The 26,737-nt window shown below is 39.0% G+C and overlaps 1 protein-coding gene and 1 long non-coding RNA gene across 4 annotated transcripts in view; one reads left to right on the forward strand and one right to left on the reverse strand.

Annotated features, from left to right (window-relative positions):
- MYLK (myosin light chain kinase) overlaps positions 1 to 3,887 on the forward strand; it is a 199,906-nt gene extending 196,019 nt beyond the window's left edge. For all 3 annotated transcript variants that reach the window (XM_045812534.2, XM_045812532.2, XM_045812533.2), the window contains exon 32: positions 1,848 to 3,887. In XM_045812534.2, coding sequence (XP_045668490.2) covers positions 1,848 to 2,095 — 248 coding nt within the window. In that variant the 3' untranslated portion in view covers positions 2,096 to 3,887. The remainder of the gene's footprint in view (positions 1 to 1,847) is intronic.
- LOC123802105 (uncharacterized) lies at positions 3,552 to 26,682 on the reverse strand. The gene is made up of 3 exons (XR_006782435.2): positions 25,884 to 26,682; positions 7,608 to 7,699; positions 3,552 to 3,945 (listed from the first exon to the last, which is right to left on the reverse strand). It is a non-coding gene; the product is annotated as an uncharacterized LOC123802105 (long non-coding RNA).
- Between the last annotated feature and the right edge of the window lie 55 nt (positions 26,683 to 26,737).

Here is a 26,737-nt window from a genome sequence, read left to right on the forward strand (position 1 = left end):
GAGAAGAGGGAACTTTTTAAGTCTGTTCAAGGTGTCATGGAGTCAAGGGAGAAGTTGCGGGATTGGTAAGTGCAGAGAGGGAGCACGCCGTGTGACTCCAGACGGAGGGAAGCTGGGCTCTGGGTGCCTACGCCACCTTCCCCGTGCTTCTCTGCCTGCCGGGAAAAATGTGGCCGTAGAACTGTGAGTTGTTAGTGCTCAGGGGAACTTCAGGGATCTTGGCATGGCACCTGAGAAGTGAGCAATGATGGTGACACAAAGCATTTCAGTTTCCACGGATGGCAACCTTCCAGAAAGATAAGGGCAAGAAAAGACAGGATTCTTTGTCTCAAGTCTGTGACTGTTGTGGTTGTGTGCCAACCAAAGTGGAGGGTTATCTCCCGTTTCATTCTGACCAAATAAAGCACAAGAGTTCATTAAGCAACTTTCCCAACGCTGCATAGCACAGGAGAGCAGTCAGACAAATCATGCCTCCCACATTCTAAGATTCTCCAGCAGTATGACAAGATAATGCCTTTTGGGTAAAGTAACCCAAAGTGAGGAATGAAAAAAGTTTTTCTCCTGCGTCATTGTATCTCAGATTGCCTTGTAAATGCAGTGCCTATCATCATCTTTCTCTTTTTCTATTCAATTAAAAAAAAAATAGATGTGTTGCCTTTGCTAGTGGGGAAGTGTGCAGCTTGGGGACTGAAAGCTCTGGGGCCAATGCTCAGAATTCTCACCATCACCACTGTCTTTGGGGCTTCTGAAGTTCTTTTTCCTTTTTAAAAATTATTACAACATGGTAATTATCATTTTTGTACTTTTCACTTTGGGATTATTTCCTTTATTATTTGCATAACTTTGACTAGAGCAGTAAGGAGGAATTAAAGCATATGGCTGCAGTTTGATAAAAACAAAATCTACTTAAAAAGAATGTTAGAATTCTTAAGTTCTTATGTATCATTTTTATTCTGGATGGGGCTGTAATTTTTTTTCCTGTAAAAGTATTTCTCCAAAACGTAAAGAAAAAGTCAGTTAGAATCATTATATTTTGTAAAGGCTTATTATGTGTGAGTATATACATATATCATATATATAATACATACGATGTGTATGTGTATATAAAATATGTTTTTAAATGCTGAACTCTCCAGAAACATGACTAATAACATAAAATGTGGTCAATTTCCAGTTATCTATGGTTGGCAGATTATCTGTCTTTGGATCAGACCAAGATAAATTTGCTTTTTTTTTTTAAGCAATTTTATCAGCTACCTCTAACTTATGTATTATAGAGCTTATTATCAGCTTTGAGTTATAATTTATATAACATAAAATTTACCCATTTTAAGTGTACAATTCAATGATCTTCAGTAAATTTACAGAATTGTACAATCATCACAATCCAATTTTAGAACATTTCCATCACCTCCAAAAGATCTCCTGTGCCCATTAGTTCTCTTATTTTTAATAAAATTTAAGTTCAACTTCTATACAAGATACGAAATTTTCTCTTCATGCAAGGAGCTCTTTTGCTCTAGGCGCATGGCTGGAGTCAGGGCTGTGCTACAGGCTGTACTCTGGATCTGTGTAAAGGCGGGAGGGGTACAAGCCCCACATGGATGGCAAATGGCATGACTGTAAAGAACTCTTGAGGGGTTTCAGATATTACTATTTACAACATACACCCATATCCAAATGTAAATCTCAAAAGAGATGCTAAAAGCCAACATCATGATTTTTTTTCCTGTACCCCCTTAGTCAACCCTTAATCAATAGAGGTTCCTTAGAAGCTGCTAGCATGAATTGATAAGAAACTTTGAATAACGGTTTCTGCCACTTTGTGTCCTCTCCCTGTGCTGCAGGATACCCAGACCCTGAAGTTGTCTGGTTCAAAGATGACCAGTCCATCCGGGAGTCCCGCCACTTCCAGATAGACTACGACGAGGATGGGAACTGCTCTTTAATCATTAGCGATGTCTGCGGGGACGATGATGCCAAGTACACCTGCAAGGCTGTCAACAGTCTCGGAGAAGCCACCTGCACAGCGGAGCTCATTGTGGAGACCATGGAGGAAGGGGAAGGGGAAGGGGAGGAAGAGGAGGAAGAGTGAAACAAAGCCAGAGGGAAGCAGCTTCTAAGTCGTATTACAAAGACTATTTCTCTAAAGCTCAAAAAATCCAAGATAGTAAAAGCACCTAGTGTGATAGATTATCTAGTTAGGTCATTTGAGGGTTGATTGTTCAGCAACAGCAGCTGGTACCTAGCAGCAGCTATGGATGGGCATTAATGTGAAGTAACTGGCACCTTTACGATACTAGCACAGCCAGATTTCATTTTGGGAAATTACCAGTAACTTGCCCGATCAGTTGATGTTAGAAAGTAACCAAAAGAAATCCTTATCTGGGCAAAGTCATAAATTCCCTAACTGAAGGCACTCGTGAAAAATAAGGCCCTGTGCTCGCAGCTCAGCCCAGCCTGGAGATGGAGATGCGTCTCTCCCAGCTCCTAACTCCAGAGAACGGCGTCTCCTCCAGCACCGCAGCACTTCATCCTGAAAGCAGTTGAGCCATTTTAACTTGCGAGGCCCATTTGGTTCCAAAGTATACTGTAGACATTCAGACTTTTCATTTCTCTCCCCTGTTCCACCTGCCCGTTTTTCTGGCTCTGAACTTGCCATGATTTTAAGCACTAAGGACATTATGCTTCTTAGATTCTGAAGACCGGTCCCCTGCTCGTGGATGGCTGGCTTCCTTAGGAAAATAGAATCTCTTTTCTTCCAAAATCAGTAGGAAATCTAAACTTATCCCCTCCTTGCAGATGTCTAGCAGCTACAGACATTTTTGTAAGAACCCGTGAAAAAAAAAAGTCCTTGCTAATGTGCTTTCCTTCCGAAACCAGGATTCGTATTTGCGCTGTTACAGAATATCAGCTCCGCATGTGTGGTAAAGATTTTTGTGTTTGAATGTATGAAAAACCAGTTTGCTGAAAAGTTAGTCTTAATTATTTATCGGCCACTATGAAACAGATTTCAACTGATGAAGGGCTGTAGAACTGCACGTACTTTGGAATCTCCTTCAGGGTAGTCTGATGTTAACACACCTTCGATTCGAAACACTCGCCAGAGAACTCTACCTACCTTTTGGGTTCCACGATGTTTTCTTCTTGAATGTGCATCAGTCAGGCCTTGCCCCCAGCCTTCAAATGTATCCTTAGACCTGATAAATGCACTCAGACTTGCATCTTTAGGAATTTTTCTTTCACTACATTGGCACTTAAAATTTTCTTTATAAACTTTTTGAAGGTCATAAACAAAGACTATAAACTGATATGCCTAATACATTTCTCTGCGTGTGTGTGTAACATTCCAAATACTTTTCCTTTTCCACTGTTTGTAAAGTGCAGCAATTTCATATTTCAAGGAACTTCTTAATAGTTCCTCAAGAACCAATTTGAAATAACTTCAGTGCAACCCTACACAGTATCAACTTTAGAACTTTGATATTAGTCTTATGTTACCTTCCATTCTATTTTTATCTGCTTTTTGCTGCTAGTTTCAAATTTGCCAGTATTTTTCTTTTTGCTTTTTAAGCAGTTAAACAATTTTTTTTCATAATAGCCACAGTATTGCCACAGTTTATAATAAAGGGTTTTAAAATTTGATTTAGAGCATTTGCAGCTTTTCTTCACTTAGTTGTCTTTAGACTGTAATCTTTGTGTGCATGCGTGTTGTCGTGTGTGCGCATGTGTGCTGTGTGTGTTTGCTACAGGTTTTTAATGTCTTGAAATTGTGTTAATGTTCTCCCAGTTTATTATGCCATCAGAATGGTAAATGAGAACACTACGACTGTAGTTAGCTCACAATTTTTAAATAAAGGATACCACAGTGCATGCTGTTTGTTCAATCTCTGCAGCCTTCTCTTTCTTTCCATGCCACCAGCTTGGAGACTACACAGCGCGATCCTGGAAACGACAAACAAACGGCGTGCTGCATAAATGGCTTAGATGGTTGTGTTTCCCTAAGGAACAGAATGACTTATGTAGATCTTGTTCACACTAGCTAGCCTCAATTTTGTGCAAAATCTCTCTTGAGCATCAGTTTGGTTCAGTTACGTTCTACAGATAAATTCAATGGACATTCGATATTTATTGAATCCTCATAATGCTAAGATCTATATGACATTTTTGGCATGTGACAAAATCATCGTCATCATTAATACTATTAACTAGGGCTTGGTTTGCATTTGTAATTTTGGTGCGGTTTGTTATCAGCAACCAAACACTATCTTTCTGTGTCTTGATATTTAAATATTTGTTAGGAGGAAATTCCTGATATCGCTCCTGCTTTATCAGAAATCTGTTATCAGATGGTGAGCCCCTTATGTCTTGTGTGTTCAAACAATATTACAGATATTCTAAAAGGAATCAAGGCATGCTAATAAATCTCGGATTTGATGATTCTATGGTTCCACAATGTTGTCTAGAGGGAAACAATCCATTGTCCAATTAATAATTTTTTCACTTTCTTAAGGCAACCACAATCCACAAATGTTCCTAGTGAGGAAATTACTCTTTTTAAAGAAAAGGACTTTTTATTACTTGCTAGGGATTCTGCACCAGGAAAAAAAATACATTTTCTCCCATTCCATTTTCATCCCAAACACATAAAAACTCATTGATTGCTGTTTACATTGCAGAACGTCATATCAAATGATATTTCTATGTATAATTAAAAAGACATGATGACTTATTGTCAGCTCTAACTTATATAGTCTTTTTTTTTTTTTTTAAGATTTTATTTATTTGTCAGAGAGAGCACAAGCAGGGGGAGTGGCAGGCTCTGGCTGAGCAAGGAGCCCGACGCAGGGCTCGATCCCAAGACCCCAGGATCACGACCTGGGCCGAAGGCAGCCGCTTAACCAACTGAGCCACCCAGGCGCCTCTATATAGTCTCTTCTTCTTTTTAATCAAAGTGTTTGAGTTTTACTTTTCCCATCTTACTGGCTTTTAATAAATCAATGTTAATAAGTATCGAGGAGATGAAGGGTAATTGAATTCTAAAGAAACTCAATTCTCCAATTTTCAAGAAAACATGAATAATACTACTTTCTTTACCCTTTAGGAACTCCTTCTCTGTATTTTGAAAGGGAGGCTAACGTCTGTGCCAGTCATTACTGAGGCTCTTTGCCCCTGGCAGCATTGTGGGTCCTTGGCTCTATGGGGCTGTGACTAGTCCTGGTTAGTGAGTTGTGAGTAGAAGTGATGTGCATCCCCTCTGGGCCAGAGCACTTAAGTAACTAATGCAAGACTCTCCACCATGACGGGCAACATGTAAGGTGGTGATTGCTTTATCTGCCTGGGCCCCCAGCCAACCCCCAATGGATACATAACACAAGTAGGAAATAAACCTTGGTTCTTACAAATCACCAAGATGTTAGGGTTCTTTGTGGCTGCAACATAACAGACTATCCTGTTATAAGGATATATCATCAAATTCTAGGTCTGTTCTGACTAATAAGGTAGCCGTGAGTCACAAGTGACTATTTAAGCTTAAATTAATTAAAATAAATAAATTGCTAATTTAATTCCGCAGTTGCACCAGCCATGTTTCAAGTATTCAATAGTTACATATGAGTAGTGGCTACCTGATCAGACAGCACTGATTAAAACTTTCTGTAAAATTCTATTAGCACTGTTCTAGATGGACTAGGGAAAAACAAGAACTCCAAATTTTACCTCAACTGTGCGTATTACTTTTTAAATTATAGTGAAATTAAAACTTAAATGTTTGTGTGAAATCAGTCTGGAGGGCATCGTCCATAGTTTCACCAATTATATTGATAATATAGACTCAATACCTAGGTTATAGTTTGTGATTAGCTATTTATATATAGCTATATATATTTTATGTATGTATATATATAATATATATAACTATATTTTATATACATATAGCTATATATATAACTATATATTTTCTATATATAGATAGATAGCTATATATATTTTCCACTTTTTAATACATTTTAAAAATGTTTAATACAATTTAAAAATACATTTAAAAGTACCAGCTCTATGCTCCTCACCACCAAATCTAAACAGACTTGCAATTCACAAGCAATTACCAGATTACTTGTGATATGAAACAACCAGCCAGGACAACAATCTCGAGTGTTTTTGGAACCTGGAGCTACCTGAGTTAGGGAAGCATCCAATGGGGCCATTTGAGATAGATGCAGAGGAGAGACAGGGTCACTAGAGCATCATTTCCTTGACAGTGACCCAAAAGGGAGGTGGGAGGGGCCATTGTGACAGCTACAATCATTTACCCTCAGTGGCTTTGATCACTGGAAATGGAAACACCCAGGACACCTGCAGTGTTTGGAGACAACCTTAAATTTCTAACTGCTGCTTAAAATCTTAGCCTGCAGACCTTGCCATGTTCCAAATGCTGACATTCTGCAGGGAGGGCTTCGGGCTTCATGTCAGAGACTGTCGCCCCAGTGGTGACCACATGGAAGTGTATCATCCATCCTCACAGTATTAGACTCTGGGACTAGAGTTCTAGTTGGAGATAACTAAGGAAGAAGAAAATTCTAAATTAACCTGTTGATTGGTCATTCACACTAGCTTCTTCTGGGCAGACATTAGTAGCCTCCAATAGTTAAGAGATAGGTGGAGCTATAGGGCTCTTCCACAACCTTATTCCAGATGCTCTGTTAAAGTGAAAGAGGGGCGCCTGGGTGGCTCAGTCGTTAAGGATCTACCTTCGGCTCAGGGCCTGATCCCAGGGTCCTGGGATCGACCCCCACCATCAGGCTCCCTGCTGGGAGGCTGCTTCTTCCTCTCCCACTCCCCCTGCCTGTGTTCCCTCTCTCGCTGGCTGTCTCTCTCTCTGTCAAATAAATAAATAAAATCTTTAAAAAATAAATAAAAAATAAAGTGAAAGAGAGCCTCAGGCCAAATTCATCGAATACTTATTAGCAAGAGTCATACAACTTATTCTGTAAGGTCCATGATGTCCCAGATCTCTTTCCAGAAAGTACCTGACCTTTTCACTGAAGGCAAATGCTGCAGGACACTAGGGTAGGATTTAGCAAACCTGGTTAATCAGTCAAGGGGAGTCAGTTCCAGCTGCACCTCTTACTGGAGCTGTGTAGCTTGGGCTTCAGTTTCCTCATCTATAAAATTAGAGTAAGAGCTCCTCTCTCAAAGTTGTTATAAAAATTAAATGAGCTCAGGGTGCCTGCGTGGCTGAGTCAGTTAAGCATCTGACTCTTGATTTCAGCTCAGGTCACGATCTCAGGGTCATAAGATCAAGCCCTGTATCAGCTCTGTGCTGGGCATGGAGCCTGCTTAGGATTCTCTCTCTGCCTCTCCCCACCCCACTCCTCCTGCTAGTATGCACACACGTGTTCACTCTCTCTCAAAAATAAAAACAGATTGATTTCTTTTTTTTTTTTTTTAATGGGGGCTCCACACCTAGTGTGAAGCCCAATGCAGGGCTTGAACTCTCGACCCTGAGATCAAGACCTGAGCTGAAATCGAGTCAGATGCTTAACTGATTCAGCCACCCAGGTGCCCCTAAAAAATACAAATAAATTAAGTGAGCTCATGCACATTACCTGCTCCTGATGGTAAGCCCGATTCTTCTGGCAGTCAGAGATGCTAAGATGAGTCAGAAACATCCTTTACTCTCAAGGAACTGATTATACTCCTGCAGAAACAAAATACATATTTGAAAAAGTTACATCCTGATGAAAGATGAAACGAACTATTTAAGTTCACTCACCTCCCAGAAAAGGATCTTCGAATCTGAAAGTGCCCATGCAACTGTACGAAAAAGAATTGCTGTGAGTTTAGGAAATGCTACGCCTGCCCTTAACTCCCAACTGCTGCTCTCCTCTTCACAGTCATGAAAGAAAAACTTATCTGATCTTATGAGTCTTATCTTGCAATTAAGAGGAAATTTCTCAGACTCAGATCGACTTTAATTGCATTATACCTTTATCCCAAAGAGTTCCCTAATTTTTTTTTTATCTTTGATCTATTTGCCATTTAAGTAACATTAACTCCCATGAAAAAACACTGTGAAGATCAACAGCTCTATACACAGGTACAGTTGGTGGAGGGGGGAGCATGTGGAAAAATAACTATAATCTGATTTGCTAAATCAGTATGTTATGGAAAAACACACAGATTCATAATTACCAAAACAATCTTAACTTCTTTTTTTTTTTTTGATGTAATACTTTTTATTTTTGGTGGTACCTTTCAGTTTATAGAACACTCCTACAACAATAGCTCGGTTTTTTTTTTGATCATTTGATTTTTTTTTTATCGCGGTAAGTGTACTCATTAATCTCCATCCCCTATGTCCCTTCTCCCTCCATCCACCTCCCCTCTGGTAACCATCAATTTGTTCTCTATGGGTTAACAGTCTGTTTCTTGGTCTGTTTCTTTTTTTTTTTCCTTTGTTCATTTGTTTTGTTGCTTAAATTCTACATGTGAGTGACATCATATGGTATTTGTCTTTCTCTGACTTATTTCGCTTAGTATTATACTCTCTAGCTCTCTCCATGTTGTTGCAAATGGCAAGATTTCATTCTTTTTATGGCTAATGTTCCATTGTGAGTGTGTGTGTGTGTGTTTGTGTGTCTATAAAATACCTTCTTTATCCATTCGTCTATCAGTGGACACTTGGGCTGCTTTCATAGTTTGGCCATTGTAAATAATGCTGCAATATACAGAGGGACACGTATCCCTTTGAATTAGTGTTTTTGTATTTTGGGGGTAAATACCCAGTAGTGCAACTCCTGGATTGTAGGGTAGTTCTATTTTTAGTTCTTTGAGGAATCTCATTATTATTTTCCACAGTGGCTGCACCAGTTTGCATTCTCACCACTTGTGCAGGAGGGTTCCTTTTTTTCCACATTGAAGGATACTACATAATAATAAAGGGGACAATCCAACAAGAGGATATAATATTTGTAAATATTTATGCACCCAAGATAGAAGCACCCAAATACGCAAAACAGTTAATAACAAACATAAGAGAAATAATCATTATTAATATAATAACGGGGGACTTTAACACTCACTTAAATTGATGGACAGATAATCCAAACAGAAAATCAACTAGAAAATAGTGGCTTTGAATGACACACTGGACCAGATGGATTTAACAGACATATTCAGAACATTCCATCCTGAAACAGCAGAATACACGTTCTTTTCAAGTGCACACAGAACATTGTCCAGGATAGATCACATATTAGGCCGCAAAACAAGTCTCAACAAATTCAAAAAAATTGAAGTCATTCCATGCATCTTTTCTGACCACAACACTATGAAACTAGAAATCAACCACAAGGAAAAAATCTATAAAGAACGTAAATACATGGAGGTTAAATAACATGCTATTAAACAATGAATGAGTCAACCAAAAAATCAAAAAAGAAAGAAAAAATTACATGAAAATAAATGGAAATGAAAACACAATGGTCCAAAATCTTTGGGATGCATCAAAAGTGGTTCTAAGAGGAAAGTTTGTAGCAACACAGGCCTACCTCAAGAAGAAAAATATCAAATAAACAACCTAACTTTACACCTAAAGGAGCTAGGAAAAGAACAAACAAAACCCAAACCATAATAAAGCTTAGAGCAGAAATAAATGATAAAGAAATATATGACATAGAAACTAAAAAAAGAGGGGGGTGGGGGAATGGGATAGACCGGTGATGGGTAGTAAGGAGGGCACGTATTGCATGGTGCACTGGGTGTTATACACAACTAATGAATCATCGAGCCTTACATCGGAAACCGGGAATGTACTGTATGGTGACTAACATAATATAATAAAAAATCCTTAAAAAAAAAAAAAAGAAACTAAAGAAAAACAATAGAACAGATCAATGAAACCAGGAGCTGGTTCTTTGAAAAGATCAATGAAATTGACAAATCTCTAGCAAGATTCACTTAAAAAAGAGAGAGAACCCAAATAATTAGTAATTATTAATGAAAGAGGAGAAATAACAACAACACCAGAAATACAAATAATTGTAACAGAATATTATGAAAACCTATATGCCAACAAATTGGACAACTCAGAAGAGATGGATAAATTACTAATTTTTAATTAATATTTACCAAAGGTAATTCACATTGACTTGTTCCTGTCTGTATATTAACTACAGAACAAATAGCGCTCTGCTAGGCAGTCCCAGGAAATGGCTGGGTAGGTATCTTTTTTAAAATTGTCTAGAGAGCTCAAAATGGAGAGTCCTATTTTTTGGAGAAGCAGAATACCAAGGACTTAGAAAATGAGAAGCTACCATGGCAGGAGTGGAGGCCAAACAGGACCTACTGAAAATAAGCAGTCACTCTGCTCTCTTTGGAACCCATGCTAATCTGACAGTAAAGGATTAATAATTTTTTTTTAAAGCTGTAAACCCTTCAAAGACAAATATGGGAGAAGACAGATGAAAAATACCAGATTTTTGGAAGACAGAAAACAAACAAATGAGTGGGTAACTGACTTAGAACACAGAAGCTGAAATTTGACTTCCTGCAGAGAAGGAAACTGTAGGAGGCAGGTCAGCTTTGCCCTGAAGAATCCCTAAAAGGCTAGAGACTGGAGGAACCAGGTACATATGAAGGGGATCCTTAAAGGGAATGTAAGGTATCAACTCACAGATGCAAACCAAGGTCATTTAGGTCAAAGCAGGTCAAAAGTCCAACTGGGAGATCAAGACAGAGGTGGGATGGAATAAGTAGGAATTAGGAGAGACCAAGGTCCAGAGTCCAGGAAGTTGGTGTGAACACATCCATAATACCCATAAAGGGCAGAAAAGAGCCTGGTCCTAGAAAGGCATTTGCTTGCTCAAGCAGTTTTAAAGACAGATAAGCTTCTTCACACTGATCGTCCAAGAAGCCAAATTGTTTAGACTTTCTATAATGAACCTTCTTAACAGACGTCTTACATTCATTTACTTAAAATAGAAGCTCAGTTAACTAATTTCCATCTAATCCAAGTTGCCCAATTTAACCACAATTTTCATCTCTCTGTAAAATAAATTAACTGATGCCCACATACTTCTGAGTATAGTCAATTGGGTTTGTTCTTAAACTTATTTATTCCAGTTGTAACTGTAATTACATAATTATTATATAAGCCAACAAAAATTCAGTGATAAAGGGAAAAATAATTGTTTCTATGGAAACTAAATGAAGACTAGTGGCCATACATGGCAGACTGAACACTTGGCATTTATATCCTGTCTCCCAAAACCCCACTAAAATGAAAGTAAAAGGACAAAGGCATGGACCCACATGGGCAAAAAATGAGAGAGGTGATATGGTAGACTTAAGTGTTGACAAAATTGGGGGATAGATAGTTGGTAATTAATTTTGTTCTTTTTCCACTCTGCAAGTGGGTGTAGGAGAGAAAGCCTCAAAGAGCAAGCTGGGTCCTACCACAGAACTAGGCAAAAGTAGAGGGATTAGACCGACTCTCTCCCATCTCCTCCTCCTAGAGAGGCCATGGACTGGTGAACAAACAGACCTAACTGAGATGGGAGTGAAGCAACTCGGAAAACACAGGGCTCAGGGAAAAGCTACACACTAAACCTCAGAACTCCAGCCCTCTCCCCTGTGTGGCTGCCAGAACTCTGACAGCCAGGCAGGACCAGCTATGTAATTTGCAGGGCCCAGTGCAAAATGAAAATGTGGGGCCTTTGTTAAATAAATAAATAAATAAATAAATAAATAAATAAATAAATAAATAAATAAATATTAAGAATTTCAAAACAGTGATAGCAGGGCATTAAAACAAGTGTGTGGTCCTTTAAGTGCCGGGCCCTGTGTGACTGCAAAAGTGTCACCTATGAAGCCAGCCCTGCTGCTATATAGGCAAGAGATTGGAGCATTTTTCTTGGAAAAATGAACAGCACCGAGAAATAACCCACACATGCTGTCATGCAGGAATTTCTCAATAAAACAGCCCAATTTTCATCAAATTGTCAGTGTTGGTATTTTATGATTGAGGGTGATTTTTGTGCACAAAAAAGATTACTTGGAAACCATTCTGGGTTTTTTGTTTTTGTTTTTTAAGTAGGCTCTAAGCCCAATATGGGGCCTGAACTCACCGACCCAAGATCAAGAGTTGCATGCTCCACCAACTGAGCCAGCCAGGTATCTCATTCTGGGTTTTTAAAAATTAATATTTGACCTGTTAATGTGACAAATTTTAAAACCTAGTTCTTCCTTAAACTATTAAATTCAGTTTCCAGATCTGATTTGGTAGATTTATAAATTTACCAAGATGTAATACTTTTTTTTTAACTTTTGACTTCCTTTACCCATTTCCCCCATTCCCCACCCTCACCTCAGGCAACCACCAATCTGTTCTCTGTATCTATGAGGTCGTTTTGTTTTTTTTCAATATTTCACATCTAAGATAAATCACACAGTCTTTGTCTTACTCTGTCTGACTTATTTCACTTAGCATAATGCCCTTGAGGTCCATCCACTTGTTGCAAATAGGAAGAATTCATTCATTTTTATGACTGAATAATATTGTTATTTATATATAAGATAATTTCTTCATTCATTCATCCATCACTCTTGGGTTGTTTTCACAGCTTGGCTACCATAAATAGTCCTGCAATGAACATAGGGTGTATAGGTCTTTTTGAGTTAGTGTTTTCATTTTCTTCAGATAAATACCCAGAATTGGAATTGCTGGATCATGTAGTTTTAAATTTTTGAGGGATCTCAAAAATTTTTTCCATAGTGGCTGCACCAATTTCCATTCCACCAGTAGTACACAAGGGTTCCTTTTTCTCCACATCCTTCCCAACACTTATTTCTTGTCTTTTTGATAACAGCCATTCTAACAGGTATGAGTTGATACCTCACCATTGTTTTGCTTTGCATTTACCTGATGATTAATGATGGTGAGCGTCTTTTCATGTACCTATTGGTTATCTGTATGTCTTCTTTGGAAAAAAGTCTATTCAGGTTTTCTGACCATTTTCTAATCAGATTATTTGGGGTTTTGCTATTGAAATTATATGAGTTCTTTACATATTTTCGATATTAACACCTTACCAGATACATGATTTGCAAATATTTTCTCTCATTCAGTAGATTGCCTTTTTTAAAAAATGTTCTAAATGGCTTTTTTTTTTAGTTTTTTTTTTTAAAGATTTTATTTATTTATTTGCAGAGAGAGAGACAGTGAGAGAACACAAGCATGGGGAGTGGGAGAGGGAGAGCAGACTTCCTGCTGAGCAAGGAGCCCAATGTGGGGCTCAATCCCAGGATCCTGGGATCATGACCTGAGCCAAAGGCAGACGCTTAATGACTGAGCCACCCAGGTATCCCTAGATTGCCTTTTTATTTAGCTGATGTTTTCCTTTGCTGTGCAGAAGCTCTTTAGTTTAATGTAAACCCATTTATTTATTGTTGCTTATGTTTTGGTGTCAGATTTAAAAAATTATTGTTTTGGTAATACTTACGTCAAGGAGCTTATTGCCTATGTTTTCTTCTAGTTTTATGGTTTCAGGTCTTATGTTTAACAGCCCTCAATGCATTTTGAGTTATTTTTTGTATGTTGTGTAAGACAGTGGTCTAATTTTATTCTTTGTCTGTGACTGTCCAATTTTCCCCGACACCATTTATTGACTTTTATTTTTCTTGCCTAATTTCTCTGACAAGAACTTTCAATACTATGCTGAATACAAGTGGAGAGAGTAGGCATCCTTGTCTTATTCTCAATCTTACAGAAAAAGCTTTCAGCTTTTCATTGTTGAGAATGATTTTAGCTGTGGGCTTTTCATATTTAGCCTTTATTATATCGAGGTAACTTCTACTAAACCCACTTCATTGAGTTATCGTAAATGGATGTTGAATTTCATTAAATGCTTTTTTGGCATCCATTAACATGATTATGATTTTTACCCTGCATTTTATTAATGTGGTATATTACACTGACTGATTTGCAGATATTGAACCAGGCTTACAGCCCTGAACAAAGCCCAGCTGAGGGGAACATTACTTTCTCAGCTGACTGAGTGTGCTTTTTAAGCAGACTTCAGTGGGGCATAAGACCTGGAACTACAAGACGCCATGCTGATATTTCTTGTGGCTCTGATGATCAAGTTAAGTCCCTTTCTGTAGTCACTATGCTTCCAACTCTAAAATCCAGTTCTTGGGTTTAAGTCCTAAATGTTCCTTTATTCCTGAAAGTCTGCACCACCTAAATGATGGTAGCTTACTTCTTTCATGACTTCAATGGTTTTACATTCTTTACTTGTCCTTAGATATCTAAATCTTTCCCATCTACCTCTTTGGAATTTCATAGTCAGTTTTTTGAATCCTTAGGAGTCTTCAGGGTATTGAAAACTTTCTCGATTTGGTTTAATCCCAAAATGTTTTCTTTCTGGTAGGGCCACACTTCTATAGACATTAAAATTATGTTCTACTGAATTCTGAATATCATGGACTTGTCTGATCATTCTACGGTCATTCTAGTGGCTAAGCACTTTACAGGAAGGCCCACACTAAAAAGGCCCCACGTAGACACAAACTTGTTTTTAGTACCTCACTCTTAAATACAAACAACCAAATACTGTCAACCATTTGAGGCAAGTCTCTAACACAAAAGACAGAGGACAGCAAAGATCAAAAAGGACTTAAAAAAAAAAAAGACTATACAGGAAGAGAAAAAACAATAATTAATATCTTCAAAGAAATACAAGAAAACATTATATCCAAGGCACAAAGACAGGATGCTATTAATATTTTTAAAAAAATTAAGACATCTAGGTAAGATGGAAGAGTAGGAAAATCCTAGCTCACGTTGTTCCGTGGATACAACTAGGTATCTGATACAACATCAGTGTAAATGACCCAAAGACTGACAGAACAGACTCTCCACAGCTAAATGTAGAGAAGAGGTCACACTGAAGAGGGTAGGCAGGATGGTGACATGGTCAGGAGCTAAACAATCCTTGGGAGTGTCCATGGAAGGGAAGGATGCAGCCAACTGGAGAAGGAAAAGAAACAGACCCTCACACCAAGCACCCCAGGCATGGAGAAACTGCATGGGAAAGACAACTCCCCACAATGTTGGGCTTTGAAAATCAGAGGGGCCTAATTTCGCAAGTTCTTACAATGGCTTAACACTTTTAACTATAAAAATCAGCTGGGCTGGGCTCTGGGAGACCCTGGAGGGCAATAGGAAACTGAGTCCCCATCCTTAAAGAGACAGCATAACAAACAGCTAAGGAGATAGAGTAGAGAAAGATCAGTTTGAAAAATGCCTGGGGTATACGGGGAGGAGAGTTATTTATTAATCTCAGAGCATGTGCTGGAGGGGCAGGGATCCTTAGGAGACTTCTCCAGGAATAAAAGAGCTGGTAGGTGACATTTCCCTCCACCAACCTCCAGCCTAGACACATGGACACCTGCAGGAACCAACACAGTGCCAACACTTTCTACCTAACTGATTAACAGTGCCCCATCCCCATATTTTCTGTGGACAGGCCCCCTTTCGCCAGGCCTCAGCTCCAGGACCCCTCCCCACAACAGATCCAACAAACCTTGCTAACACTGCACAGACACCCAGCCCTGGCATTCTCCTGCAGACCTGCCCCCTCCAATATGTCTTCGCTGGAGCCCATCCAAAGCACTGCCACAAGCCCAGGATTGTGCACGCAGCCCTGATAGGGGCCAGCACCACTCCAAAGTGACTCCTGCACCAGGAACAGGGACAGATAACCACAAACACAAGTCTGACTGCAGCCCCAGCAGTGGAAGAAGGAAGACATCTGATCTGATTACAGCCCCTCCCCCCCACCACCAAAGAATGCTTCTCAAGGGACAACAAAGAGAAGGCACCCTCCAGTTCCTGGCTACCACATCTCTGGCAAACACATGATCTGAGTCAACTGAAGCCCAAAGCTGCCCTATATTGGCCCACTAAAAACAGAGGGACCAAATCCTGCCTACAACAGGCAAAGAGAGCCATCACTGAGGACAGGACTGAAGGTAAAGGTAGCTCGGCCACAATAGTAGGGTGAACACAACACACACAGGAAATACCCCTGAAGCTCCAGGTTCTGGTGAACATGGGACATTGCACTGCAGGGTACTGTAGGACCTCTTCTTCATAAGGCCACTACTTTCAAGTACAGGAAACATAGCTGACTTTCCTAACACACAGAAACAGAGTTAGAAAAAAAGAGGATACAGAGGAATATGTCCCAAATGAAAGAACAGAACAAAATCACTGCAAGAGAGCTAAACGAAATGGAGATAAGTAATACATGTGATGGGGATTCTAAAGTAATGGTCATAAAGATATTCACTGGACTTAAGAAAAGAGTAGAGGACCTCAGTGAGACCCTCAACAAAGAGAAAACATAAAGAATCAGAGATGAAGAACTCAATAATTGAAATTAAAAATACACTAGACAGAATAAATAGTAGACTAGAGGAAGCAGAAGAACACATCAGCAAAATGAAGGACAGAGTGATGGAAAGCAATCAAGTTGAACAGGAGACAGAAAAAAAAATAATAATAAATGAAATAGACTTAGGGAACTAAATGACACCACCAGGTGTAATAACATTTGCATTATAGGGATCCCAGAAGGAAAAAAGAGAGAATAGGGGGAAGAAAATTTATGTGAAGAAATAATAGCTGAAAACTTCCTGAATCTGGGAGAAGGAAACAGAAATCCAGATCTAGGAGGTACAGAGAGCCCCCAACAAAATCAACCCAAGGAGGTCCACACCAGGACACACAGTAATTAAAGTAGCAAAAAAGTAGTGGTAAAGAGAGAATTTTTTTTTTTTAAAGATTTTATTTATTTATTTGACAGAGATAGAGACAGCCAGCGAGAGAGGGAACACAAGCAGGGGGTGTGGGAGAGGAAGAAGCAGGCTCATAGCTGAAGAGCCTGATGTGGGGCTCGATCCCATAACGCCGGGATCACGCCCTGAGCTGAAGGCAGGCGCTTAACCGCTGTGCCACCCAGGCGCCCCTAAAGAGAGAATTTTAAAAGCAAAAGAAAACAAGGGAAACCCCACAAGGTTATCAGCTGATTTTTTAGCAGAAACTTCACAGGCCAAAAGGGAGTCACATGATATATTCAAAGAGCTGAAAGAAAAAACCCTATATCCAAGAATGCTCTACCCAGCAAGGTTATCATTCAGAATAGAAGGAGAGATAAAGAGTTTCCCAGACAAACAAAAGTTAAATTCATGACCACTAAACCAGCCCTACAAATAATGTTAAATGGGACTTTCTGAGTGGAAAGGAAAGACCATAAGGAGGAGTAAAAAAAAAAAAAAAAAAAAAAGCACAAAAGAAGTAAAATTTAGTATATCTACAAAATCAGTCAAGGGATTCACAAAATAAAAGGAAGTAAAGTATGACACAATATACCTAAAACATGGAGGGGAGAGGAATAAAAATTTAGTGCTTTTAGCATGGGTTCAAAATAAGTGGCCATCAATTTAATATAGACTGCTATATACATAAGAAGTTATATATCAACCTAATTGTAACCACTAAACAAAAACCAGCAATATGCAGACAAACAAACAAAACAAAAAGAAGAGAAAGGAATCCAAGTATATCACTAAAGAAAGCCAGCAAGCCACGAGAGAAGAGAGCAAGAGAACAAAAAAACAGAGAACTACAAAAACAATCAAAAACCAAATAACAAATGACAATTAAGTACATACCTATCAATAATTACTTTGAATGTAAATGGACTAGAAACTCCAATCAAAAGACATACGGTGATGGAATGGATAAAAAAAGCAAGACCTATTCATACGCTAGACCTAAAGTCACATGAGGATTGAAAGTGAAGGGATGGAAAAGCATTTATTATGCAAATGGGAATGAAAAGAAAGCTGGGGTAGCAATACTTATATCAGACAAAATACACTTCAGTACAAAGACTGTAACAAGAGACAAAAAAGGACATTATATAATCACAAAGGGAACAATCCAACAAGAAGATCTAACAATTGTAACTATTTAGGCACCCAACATAGGAGCACCGAAATACATAAAGCAGCCAATAACAAAAAGGAAGTAATCAATGGTAATACAATAATAGGAGGGGAGTTTAACACCCCCACTTATATCAATGGATAGATCACCCAAACAGAAAATCAGCAAGAAGTGTCTTTGAATGACACACTGGACCAGATGGACTTAACAGATATATTCAGAACATTCCATCCTAAAAGAGCAGAATACATTCTTTGCAAGTGCACATGGCACATTTTCTAGAATAGATCATGTATTAGGCCACAAAACAAGTCTCAACAAAATCAAAAAGACTGCAGTCATATCATGCATCTTTTCTGATCACAACACTATAAAACTAGAAATCAACCCCAAGAAAAAAATCTGAAAAGACCACAAATACATGGAGATTAAATATCATGCTACTAAACAATGAATGGGTCAACCAAGAAATAAAAGAGGAAATAAAAAAATACATGGAGACAAATTAAAATGAAAATACAATAGTCTAAAATCTTTGGGACACAGCAAAAGTGCTTCTAAGAGAAAGTTTATAGCAATACAGGCCTACTTCAAGAAGCAAGAAGAATCCCAAATAAAAACCTAACCTTACACATATAGGAACTAGAAAAAGAACAAACAAAACCCAAAACCAGCAGAAGGAAGGAAATAAAGAGTAGAGCAGAAATAAAACAGAAAGTAAACAAACAAACAAACACAGAACAGATCAATGAAACCAGGAGCTAGTTCTTTGAAAAGATCAACAAAATTGATAAACCTTTAATCGGACTCATCCAAAAAAAAAAAAGGATAAATTCCTAGAAACATATAAACCTCCAAAAACTGAATTACCAGCAATGAAATTGAATCAATAATCAAAAAACTCCTAATAAACAAAAGTCCAGGACCAGATGGCTTTACAGGTGAATTGCACAAAATATTTTAAAAAGAGTTAGTACCCATTCCTCTCAACTCATTCCAAAAAATGGAAGAGGAAGGAAAGCATCCAAATTCATTCTACGAGGCCAGCATTGCCTTGATATGAAAAGCAGATAAAGATGCTACCAAAAAAGAGAACTACAGGCCAATATCTCTGATAAACATAGATGCAAAAATCTTCAACACTTTTACTCAACATAATACCAAAAGCCTTAGCTATAGCAATCAGACAACAAAAAGAAATTAAAGGCCTCCAAATTGGTAAGGAAGAAGTAAAATATTCACTGTTTGCAGATGACATGATACTATATATAGAAAACCTTAAAGTTTCCACCAAAAAACTGCTAGAACTGATAAATGAATTCAGTAAGGTTGCAGGATACAAAATCAAAGTACAGAAGCTGTTGCATTTCTATACACTAATAAGGAAGCAGCAGAAAGCAAAATTAAGAAAACAATCCCATTTACAATTGCACCAAAAACAAGAAAATACCTAGAAATAAACATAACCAAGAGGGTGAAAGTCCTGTACTCTGAAAACTATACAACACTGATAAAAGAAATTTAAGATGACACAAAGAAATGGAAAGACATTCTGTGCTCATAAATTAGAAGAACAAATATTGTTAAAATGGCCGTACTTCCCAAAACAATCTACAGATTTAATGCAATCCCTATCAAAGTACCAACAGCATTTTTCATAGAACTGAAAAAACATCCTAAAACTTGTATAAAACCACAAAATACCCTGAAGAACCAAAGCAATTTCAGATTTCAAGTTATATTACAAATGTGTCATAATCAAAACATCATGGTACTGGCACAAAAATAGACACATAGATCAATGAAACAGAATAGAAAGCCCAGAAATAAACCCACAATGTTATGTTCAATTGATCTTTAACAAAGAGGGCAAGAATATACAATGGGAAAAAGACAATCTCTTCAACAAATGGTGGTGGGAAAACTGGACAGCTTCAAGCAAACTGGACCACCATACACGAAAATAAATTCAAAATGAACTAAGTACCCGAAACCATAAAAACCCTAGAAGACAGGACGGGCAATAATTTCTCTATCGGCCCTAGCAACATTTTTCTAGATATGTCTCCTGAGGCAAGGGAGACAAAAGCAATAATAAACTATTGGAACTACACCAAAATAAAAAGCTGCTGCACAGCTAAGGAAACAATCAACTAAAAGACAACTTACTGAATGGGAGAAGATATTTGCAAATGACATATCTGATAAAGGGTTGGTATCTAAAATATGTAAAGAACTTACACAATACACACAAAAAATCCAATTAAAAAATGGGCAGAAGACATGCACAGACATTTTTCCAAAGAAGACATACAGACGGCCAACAGACACAAGAAAAGATGCTCAACATCACTAATCATCAGGGGAATGCAAATCAAAACCACAATGAGATATCGCCTCACTTCTGTCAGAATGGCTAAAATCTATTAAACAAGACACAAGTGTTGACAAGGATGTGGAGAAAAAGGAACTCTTGTGCACTGTTGGTGTAAATGCAAGCTGGTGCAACCACTGTGGTAAACAGTATGGAGGTTCCTCAAAAAAATTAAAAATAGAAAAACCATATGATCCAGCAATTCCACTGCTGGGTATTTACCCAAGAATATGAAAACACTAATTCAAAAAGATATATGCAGCCCTATGTGTATTGCAGCATCATTATGGATAAAGATGTGGGGGGTGTGTGTGTAATAGAACATTACTCATCCATAAAAAAGAATGAAATGTTGCCACTTGCAAGAACATGGATGGAGCTAACTGAAATAAGTCCGTCAGAGAAAAATACCATATGATTTCACTCATATGAGGAATTTAAGAAACAAAATATAGGAACTAAGGGGAAAAAAGAGACAAACCAAATAATAGACCCTTAACCACAGAGAACAAACTCATAGTTACCAGAGGGGAGGTGGTGGGGGTGGGTGAAATAGGTGATGGGAATTAAGACTACACTTACCACGATGAGCACTGAGTAATGCATAGAATTGTTGCATTACTATTTTGTACACCTGAAACTAATATAACACTGTATGTTAACTACACTGGAATTAGTTTTTTAAAAAAAGAGAGAGAGAAAGAGAGAATGGCACACTACAAGGCAGAAGGAAGAAAAAGCCTGGCCGCCTTTCAATTCAATGACTGTGCACAATGTCTTGTCCCCCCGGTAAAAACATGGCCCAGTGAATTTCACAGATCTTAACTATTCATACTTCTTTTTCCTTCTTCCTTGGGGGCCATATGTGTTAATTTCTCATATTCCCTGTGATAGATGTCTACCATTTCTGGCTATCCAGTTCTAAACACACTATTTGGAGGGAATTTCAAGAAAGAAGCTCAAGTGTAGGCAAATAGCCCCTTACCCAGTAACAAAGTCTCTAGAATTTGGGCATGTGACCTTCCAATCAGATGCTCCTAAGACCCTGACCCTGTAGTAACACAGAGAAGCAAAAGGCAGTTTTGAATCTTTCAGGGGTACTAGAGAAACAAGTAATGGCAGCATTCAATGTCCAGGGGTAGCCAGGCCACTGACAGAAGCTGCCGGATAATAACCAGAGTCTTCCTGTGTATTAATCTGGTCTCTCTTTTTGGCTGCCTAATTTTCCATGGCTTCCTGTCCATGTTCCACACCTCACTCATCAGCTTTTCCATTAATTTTGTGAGCTATCCACTGACCTTACAATACATTCCTTTTCCCTCTAATTAACCTAAGTTGGTCTCCATTGTGTAAGAACCTGGAAATGATTAGTACCTTCCCCTTTTGTGTAGAAGTCACCTTTTCTATGAAGATAAAAAGATGAGGGAGAGGGTTGCCTCCTAATCAATTGCCCCTAAGTCAGGTGGCCAGCTCTAATCCAGAAGAATCCATTATTGTGACTTTGGTGGTAATTATTTCTTTGCTTTTCTTTATAGTTTTACCACCAATGTATATATGTCCCCCCCAAAATGTAGTTTCATTTAGCCTGATTTTGAACTTTAGATGAATCATACTGTATACATTCTTTTGTGCCTTACTTCACTCAATATTATGTTTATGGGATTCATCCAAGTTGTCAAGTAGAGCTCCAATTTGTTCATTTGCATGGCTGTAAAGTAACCCACCCTAAGAACATTTCATGACTTATTTATTTATTTTACTGTATTTATTGTGCTGTATTCAGTGTGGGGCTATAATAAACAAAACTGCTTTGAATATTCTGGTATATGTATTTTGGGGGCATTCGAGGGCATCTACTTGGCAGCAGAACATCAATCATGGGTTTTGTGTACCTTTGACTTTCCTAGATAATGCCAAACCATTTTCTGAAGTGAATGCACCAACACCACCAGCAGGCTTCAGGAGTTTCTGCTGCACTATGTTCTTGCCAACAACTGGTGTTATCAGACTGTTTCCTTTTAGCCACCCTGGAGGATGTCTCATAGTATCTCACTGCAGTTGTAATTTTCATTTCCCTGATCAACAATGAAGTTGAGGATATTTGCATATGTTTATTGGTCATATTTTTTCTTTGGAAAAGTCCCTATTCAAGTTTTTACCCATTTTTTCAATGTGATTATCCCTTACTGATTCGAAGGAGTTTTCATATGTTGTGAAAGCTAGTCCTTTCTTAATTACGTGTGTGGTAAATATCTTCTCCCACTCCGTACTTTGTGGGCTTTTCTGCTAATTTTAAGCTATCTTTTGATGAACAGACGTTCTTTATTTTAATCTAGTCATCAGTCTTTTCATTTACAGTTGGTACTTTCTATATCTTGTTTTAAAATTCTTTACCTTTGGGATCATAAAGATATTCTCCTATATTACTGTCTAAAGGCTTAAAATGCTGTCTTTCACATTTATGCCTAGAAATGATTTTTGTGTGTGCTGTGAGGAAGGGAATTTTTTTCCCCATATGATATCCAACTGTCCCAGCAGCATTTATTGAAAAGCCCATCTCTTCTCTACAGCATCTCTGTCATACACGAAGTGCCTATGTATTTTTGGGTCTGTTCCTAGACTCTCTATTCTTTTTTTTTTTTTTTTTTTAAAGATTTTATTTATTTATTTGACAGAGATAGAGACAGCCAGCGAGAGAGGGAACACAAGCAGGGGGAGTGGGAGAGGAAGAAGCAGGCTCATAGTGGAGGAGCCTGACGTGGGGCTCGATCCCAGAACGCCGGGATCACGCCCTGAGCCGAAGGCAGACGCTTAACCGCTGTGCCACCCAGGCGCCCCCCTAGACTCTCTATTCTGCTCTATCAGCCTATTTGCCATTCCTATACTAATACTATACTGTCTTATTTACTATAATTTATAATAATTCTTGATATATTATAGATGAAATTCTTCCAACATCTTGACAAATTTTGGACCTATACACTTCAATGTAAAATTTTAATTTCCTTACCAAGTTCCACAAAAACCAAAATGAACAAATAACGACAACCACCTGATGAAATTCTGATTTGAGATCACATGCAATTTATAAATTAATTTAGGGAGAACTGTCACCTTTACCATGTGGAGTCTTTCAATTTATGACTTATAACAGCACTCCAACCAGTTTTAAGGCTTAACTTGCTTCAAGCTTATGCACTTCTTGCTTGCTGACCTAAGTCCCTTGGTCTGTAGCAGAACTCACTTTCCTTGAGCTTTGCAGACCACTGGCCTTGAGGAGTAAAGGACCAAACTTTGCCAGAAGATAAGGCCTGATTACATTCTAAAGCAGCTGCTGCTGATGCCAGCAAGTCTGTTCAGGGTCATGTTGACATAGGACTAACTGCCTGGACAGCTGCTTCTTCTGCAGATAGCCTCCCTCCCTTTTCTCCTGCCTTCTCTTTTAAAACCCTCCAGCTTCACCTGGACAGTGATGATGGTCTTTGAGATATTAGGCCACCATCTTCCCAAGTTGCCAGCTTCCAAAGTAAAGCAACCTTTCCTCTCCCACCATCGCTTGTCTCAAGTATTGATTTTCAAGTGGGAAGCAACTGAACCTGAGTTCAGAACCGGTTCTCTGCCCAGTAACAAATTCAGTATCCCTCCACTTACTTTAGGTCTTCCTTAACGTCACCCAATGTTTTATTATTCTCACATGCTTAAAACTGTTCTGTTTTCCTGATGAACAGAAACTTTCGTGATTATCTCTAGTAATGCTTTTTGACTGGTATCGATAGAGATGTATTAGCTGTATTAGTTTTCAATTGCTGCTGTTACAAATTTTCACAAGCTTAGTGGCTTAAAACAATGCAAATATATTATTTTACAATTCTGTAGGTCAGAAGTCTGATACAGGTCTCACTGGGCTAAAATGAGATGTTGGCAAGGCTGCATTTCTTGCTAGGGAGAAAATCCATTTCCTTACGTCTTCCAGATTCTAGAAGCCCCTTGCCCCCATCTTCGAAGCCAAAAACATTGCATCTCTCTTTGCCTTTTTTCTACAGTCACTTTCCCTTCTGATTCTTTTTCTGCCTCCCTCTTATGATTATGTTGAGCCCACCCAGGCTATTCTCTGTATATCAAGGTTTAATCACACATGCAAAATCCCTTTTGCCAAGGAAAATAACACCTTAATCTAAGTGTTTGTATCCCCCAAAATTCACATGTTGAAATCCTGATCCCTAACACCTTAGTACTTCGAGGTGGGGCCTTTGGGGTATGATTAGGAATAGGATGAGCACCCTTATAAAAGTGGCCCTAGAAATCTCCCTTGGTTAGTCTCATTCCTAGCCCCGGGTACTAGCGATTGCCCTCAGAGAAATCCTGGCTTTGGCTTTTGCTAACTGATCACTGTTCTAATTTCAATTTACTGTTCTTAACCACCACCAACAGAAGATCTCTTCCCACTGCCAGTTCCCGCTCTGGAGATCCCTTACTTTCCTGCAAATTTAATAATGGTTTAAAAATAACATTATTTTTCTCAAGTCTTTGGGGGTTTTCTTGCTGGCCTTTTTTTTTTTGGCAATGGAATGTGGTAGGCTGTATAATGGCCCCCGACATAGGTCCCAATTCTAATCCCCAGAATGTTACTTTCATGGCAAAAGAGGCTGTGCAGGTGTGATGAAGTTAAGGCTCTTGCTATGGGGAAATTATCCCAGAATATCTGGTTGAGCCCAATGTAATCACATAGGTTGTTTGTTAAAAGAAAGCAGGTGGACGTTCAGGGAGGGCAAATCGAAGTGATGCAACTTGTGAGCGAAGGAATGCCAGCAACTTCTAGAAGCTGGAGGAAGTAAGGAATGGATTCTCCCTTGGAACCTCCAGAAGGTAGTTTTGTCTGCACCTGGTCTAAATCTAATTGATTACTCAACCTCTCCACTTGGATGTCTAATGTAAATTTCAACCTCAACACGTAAAAAACAAAATTCCTGATTTCTGCGTTCAAAATACTTTCTTCTACAATACAATCTTCCAAGTTGCTCACAATGTCTCTTTTTCTTATACTCCATTTATAATATATCCACAAATCTGATCAGCTCTTTTAAAATAGGTCCAGAATTCAATCAGGTTTCCATCATCTCAATCACGACCACTCTGGCCTAATCACTATCACTATGGCCTGGATTACTGCAATAGCTTCCTAACTGATAACACCTTTCACCAATTAATATACATGTATTTTCCACCAGCTCCCTCTATATGGTCTCTGGGAGACAGAACACTTTGTGTCTCATTTAGTGCCAGGAACCCCCAATGCACCCTCACAGACGTTCCATGTGTTAGAATGGATAAATATTTTATACCATGTATATAGTAATTCATTTAAGATGTCTGTGTGAAAATTAGCTGTAGGAGCCTTTTACAAATTAAAAAAAAAAAAAATCCAGAACAAAGCCCTGAATGAGCGAGGGGGGTCAGCTGGTTGAAGCAGTTTCCATAAACCTTCCCTGTTACCTCAGCAGACAGGTTTTCCGTCTAAGCCAACACTCTTCGGTTTTTGACCACTGTGGGTGGAAAGTTTCTCGCTCCACTCGGCACGTCACCCTTAGCTGACCGCCTAATCACCTCGTCCTCGTCCTGCTTTGGCGACAGGTGAGCCCAAGCGGCTTCGGACTGGAAGATGCACTTGAACCTTCCAGACCCTCACAAATGACACTGGATCCTAGACCACACGTGTGACTTTAGTTAGAAAAAGGGACACACTTCTAGTTGACCTTCTTCACTGTACTAGTAACTTAAAATTTAAAGCCAGGGAAGAAACCTTCTAAGACTGAACCTTCAACCTGGCTGCTGGCGCAGGAGCGGAGAGCACCAGCCGGAAAGCGTATTCCTCGCCGGCTTCTGGGGTTGATGGGAAGCGATATCAGCGTCCATTACCCTGACCCAAAATGGCAGCTTATTCGATCACGCTCATCGCGATGAAGCTAGAGCCACTGGAAGACGCAAGATGAAAAGGAAGAACGAAAGCATCATTTTCTTGATTCATCACGGAGGCAGAGTTTATAAGGAGAGAAAAAGTCAGGGACGACGAAGCATCCAGGTGTTAGAAACTGCGGGACCACCGAGGGAGGCCAAAGGCGGTTCTGACCTGATCCAAGATGGCGCCAGAGAGTATAACCCGGAGCGCACAGAGGCGGTGATTACCGTGATCCAAGATGGCCGCTGGCGTTTGAAACGAGCTGAGCGGCGGGGAGCGCCAGGAGTGTTTTTGCCCTCTTTCAAGATGGCGGCCGCCGTGGGCGCTGTCCCTGGCTCCGCCCCGCGGACTCGGCCCCACCTCTCCCTCGTCCCTCCCTCCGCCCCCTCGC

The sequence above is a fragment of the Ursus americanus genome, chromosome 4 (assembly GCF_024610735.1).
Source record: "Ursus americanus isolate L20-20 chromosome 4, mUrsAme1.1.p, whole genome shotgun sequence".
Taxonomy (NCBI): Eukaryota; Metazoa; Chordata; class Mammalia; order Carnivora; family Ursidae; genus Ursus; species Ursus americanus.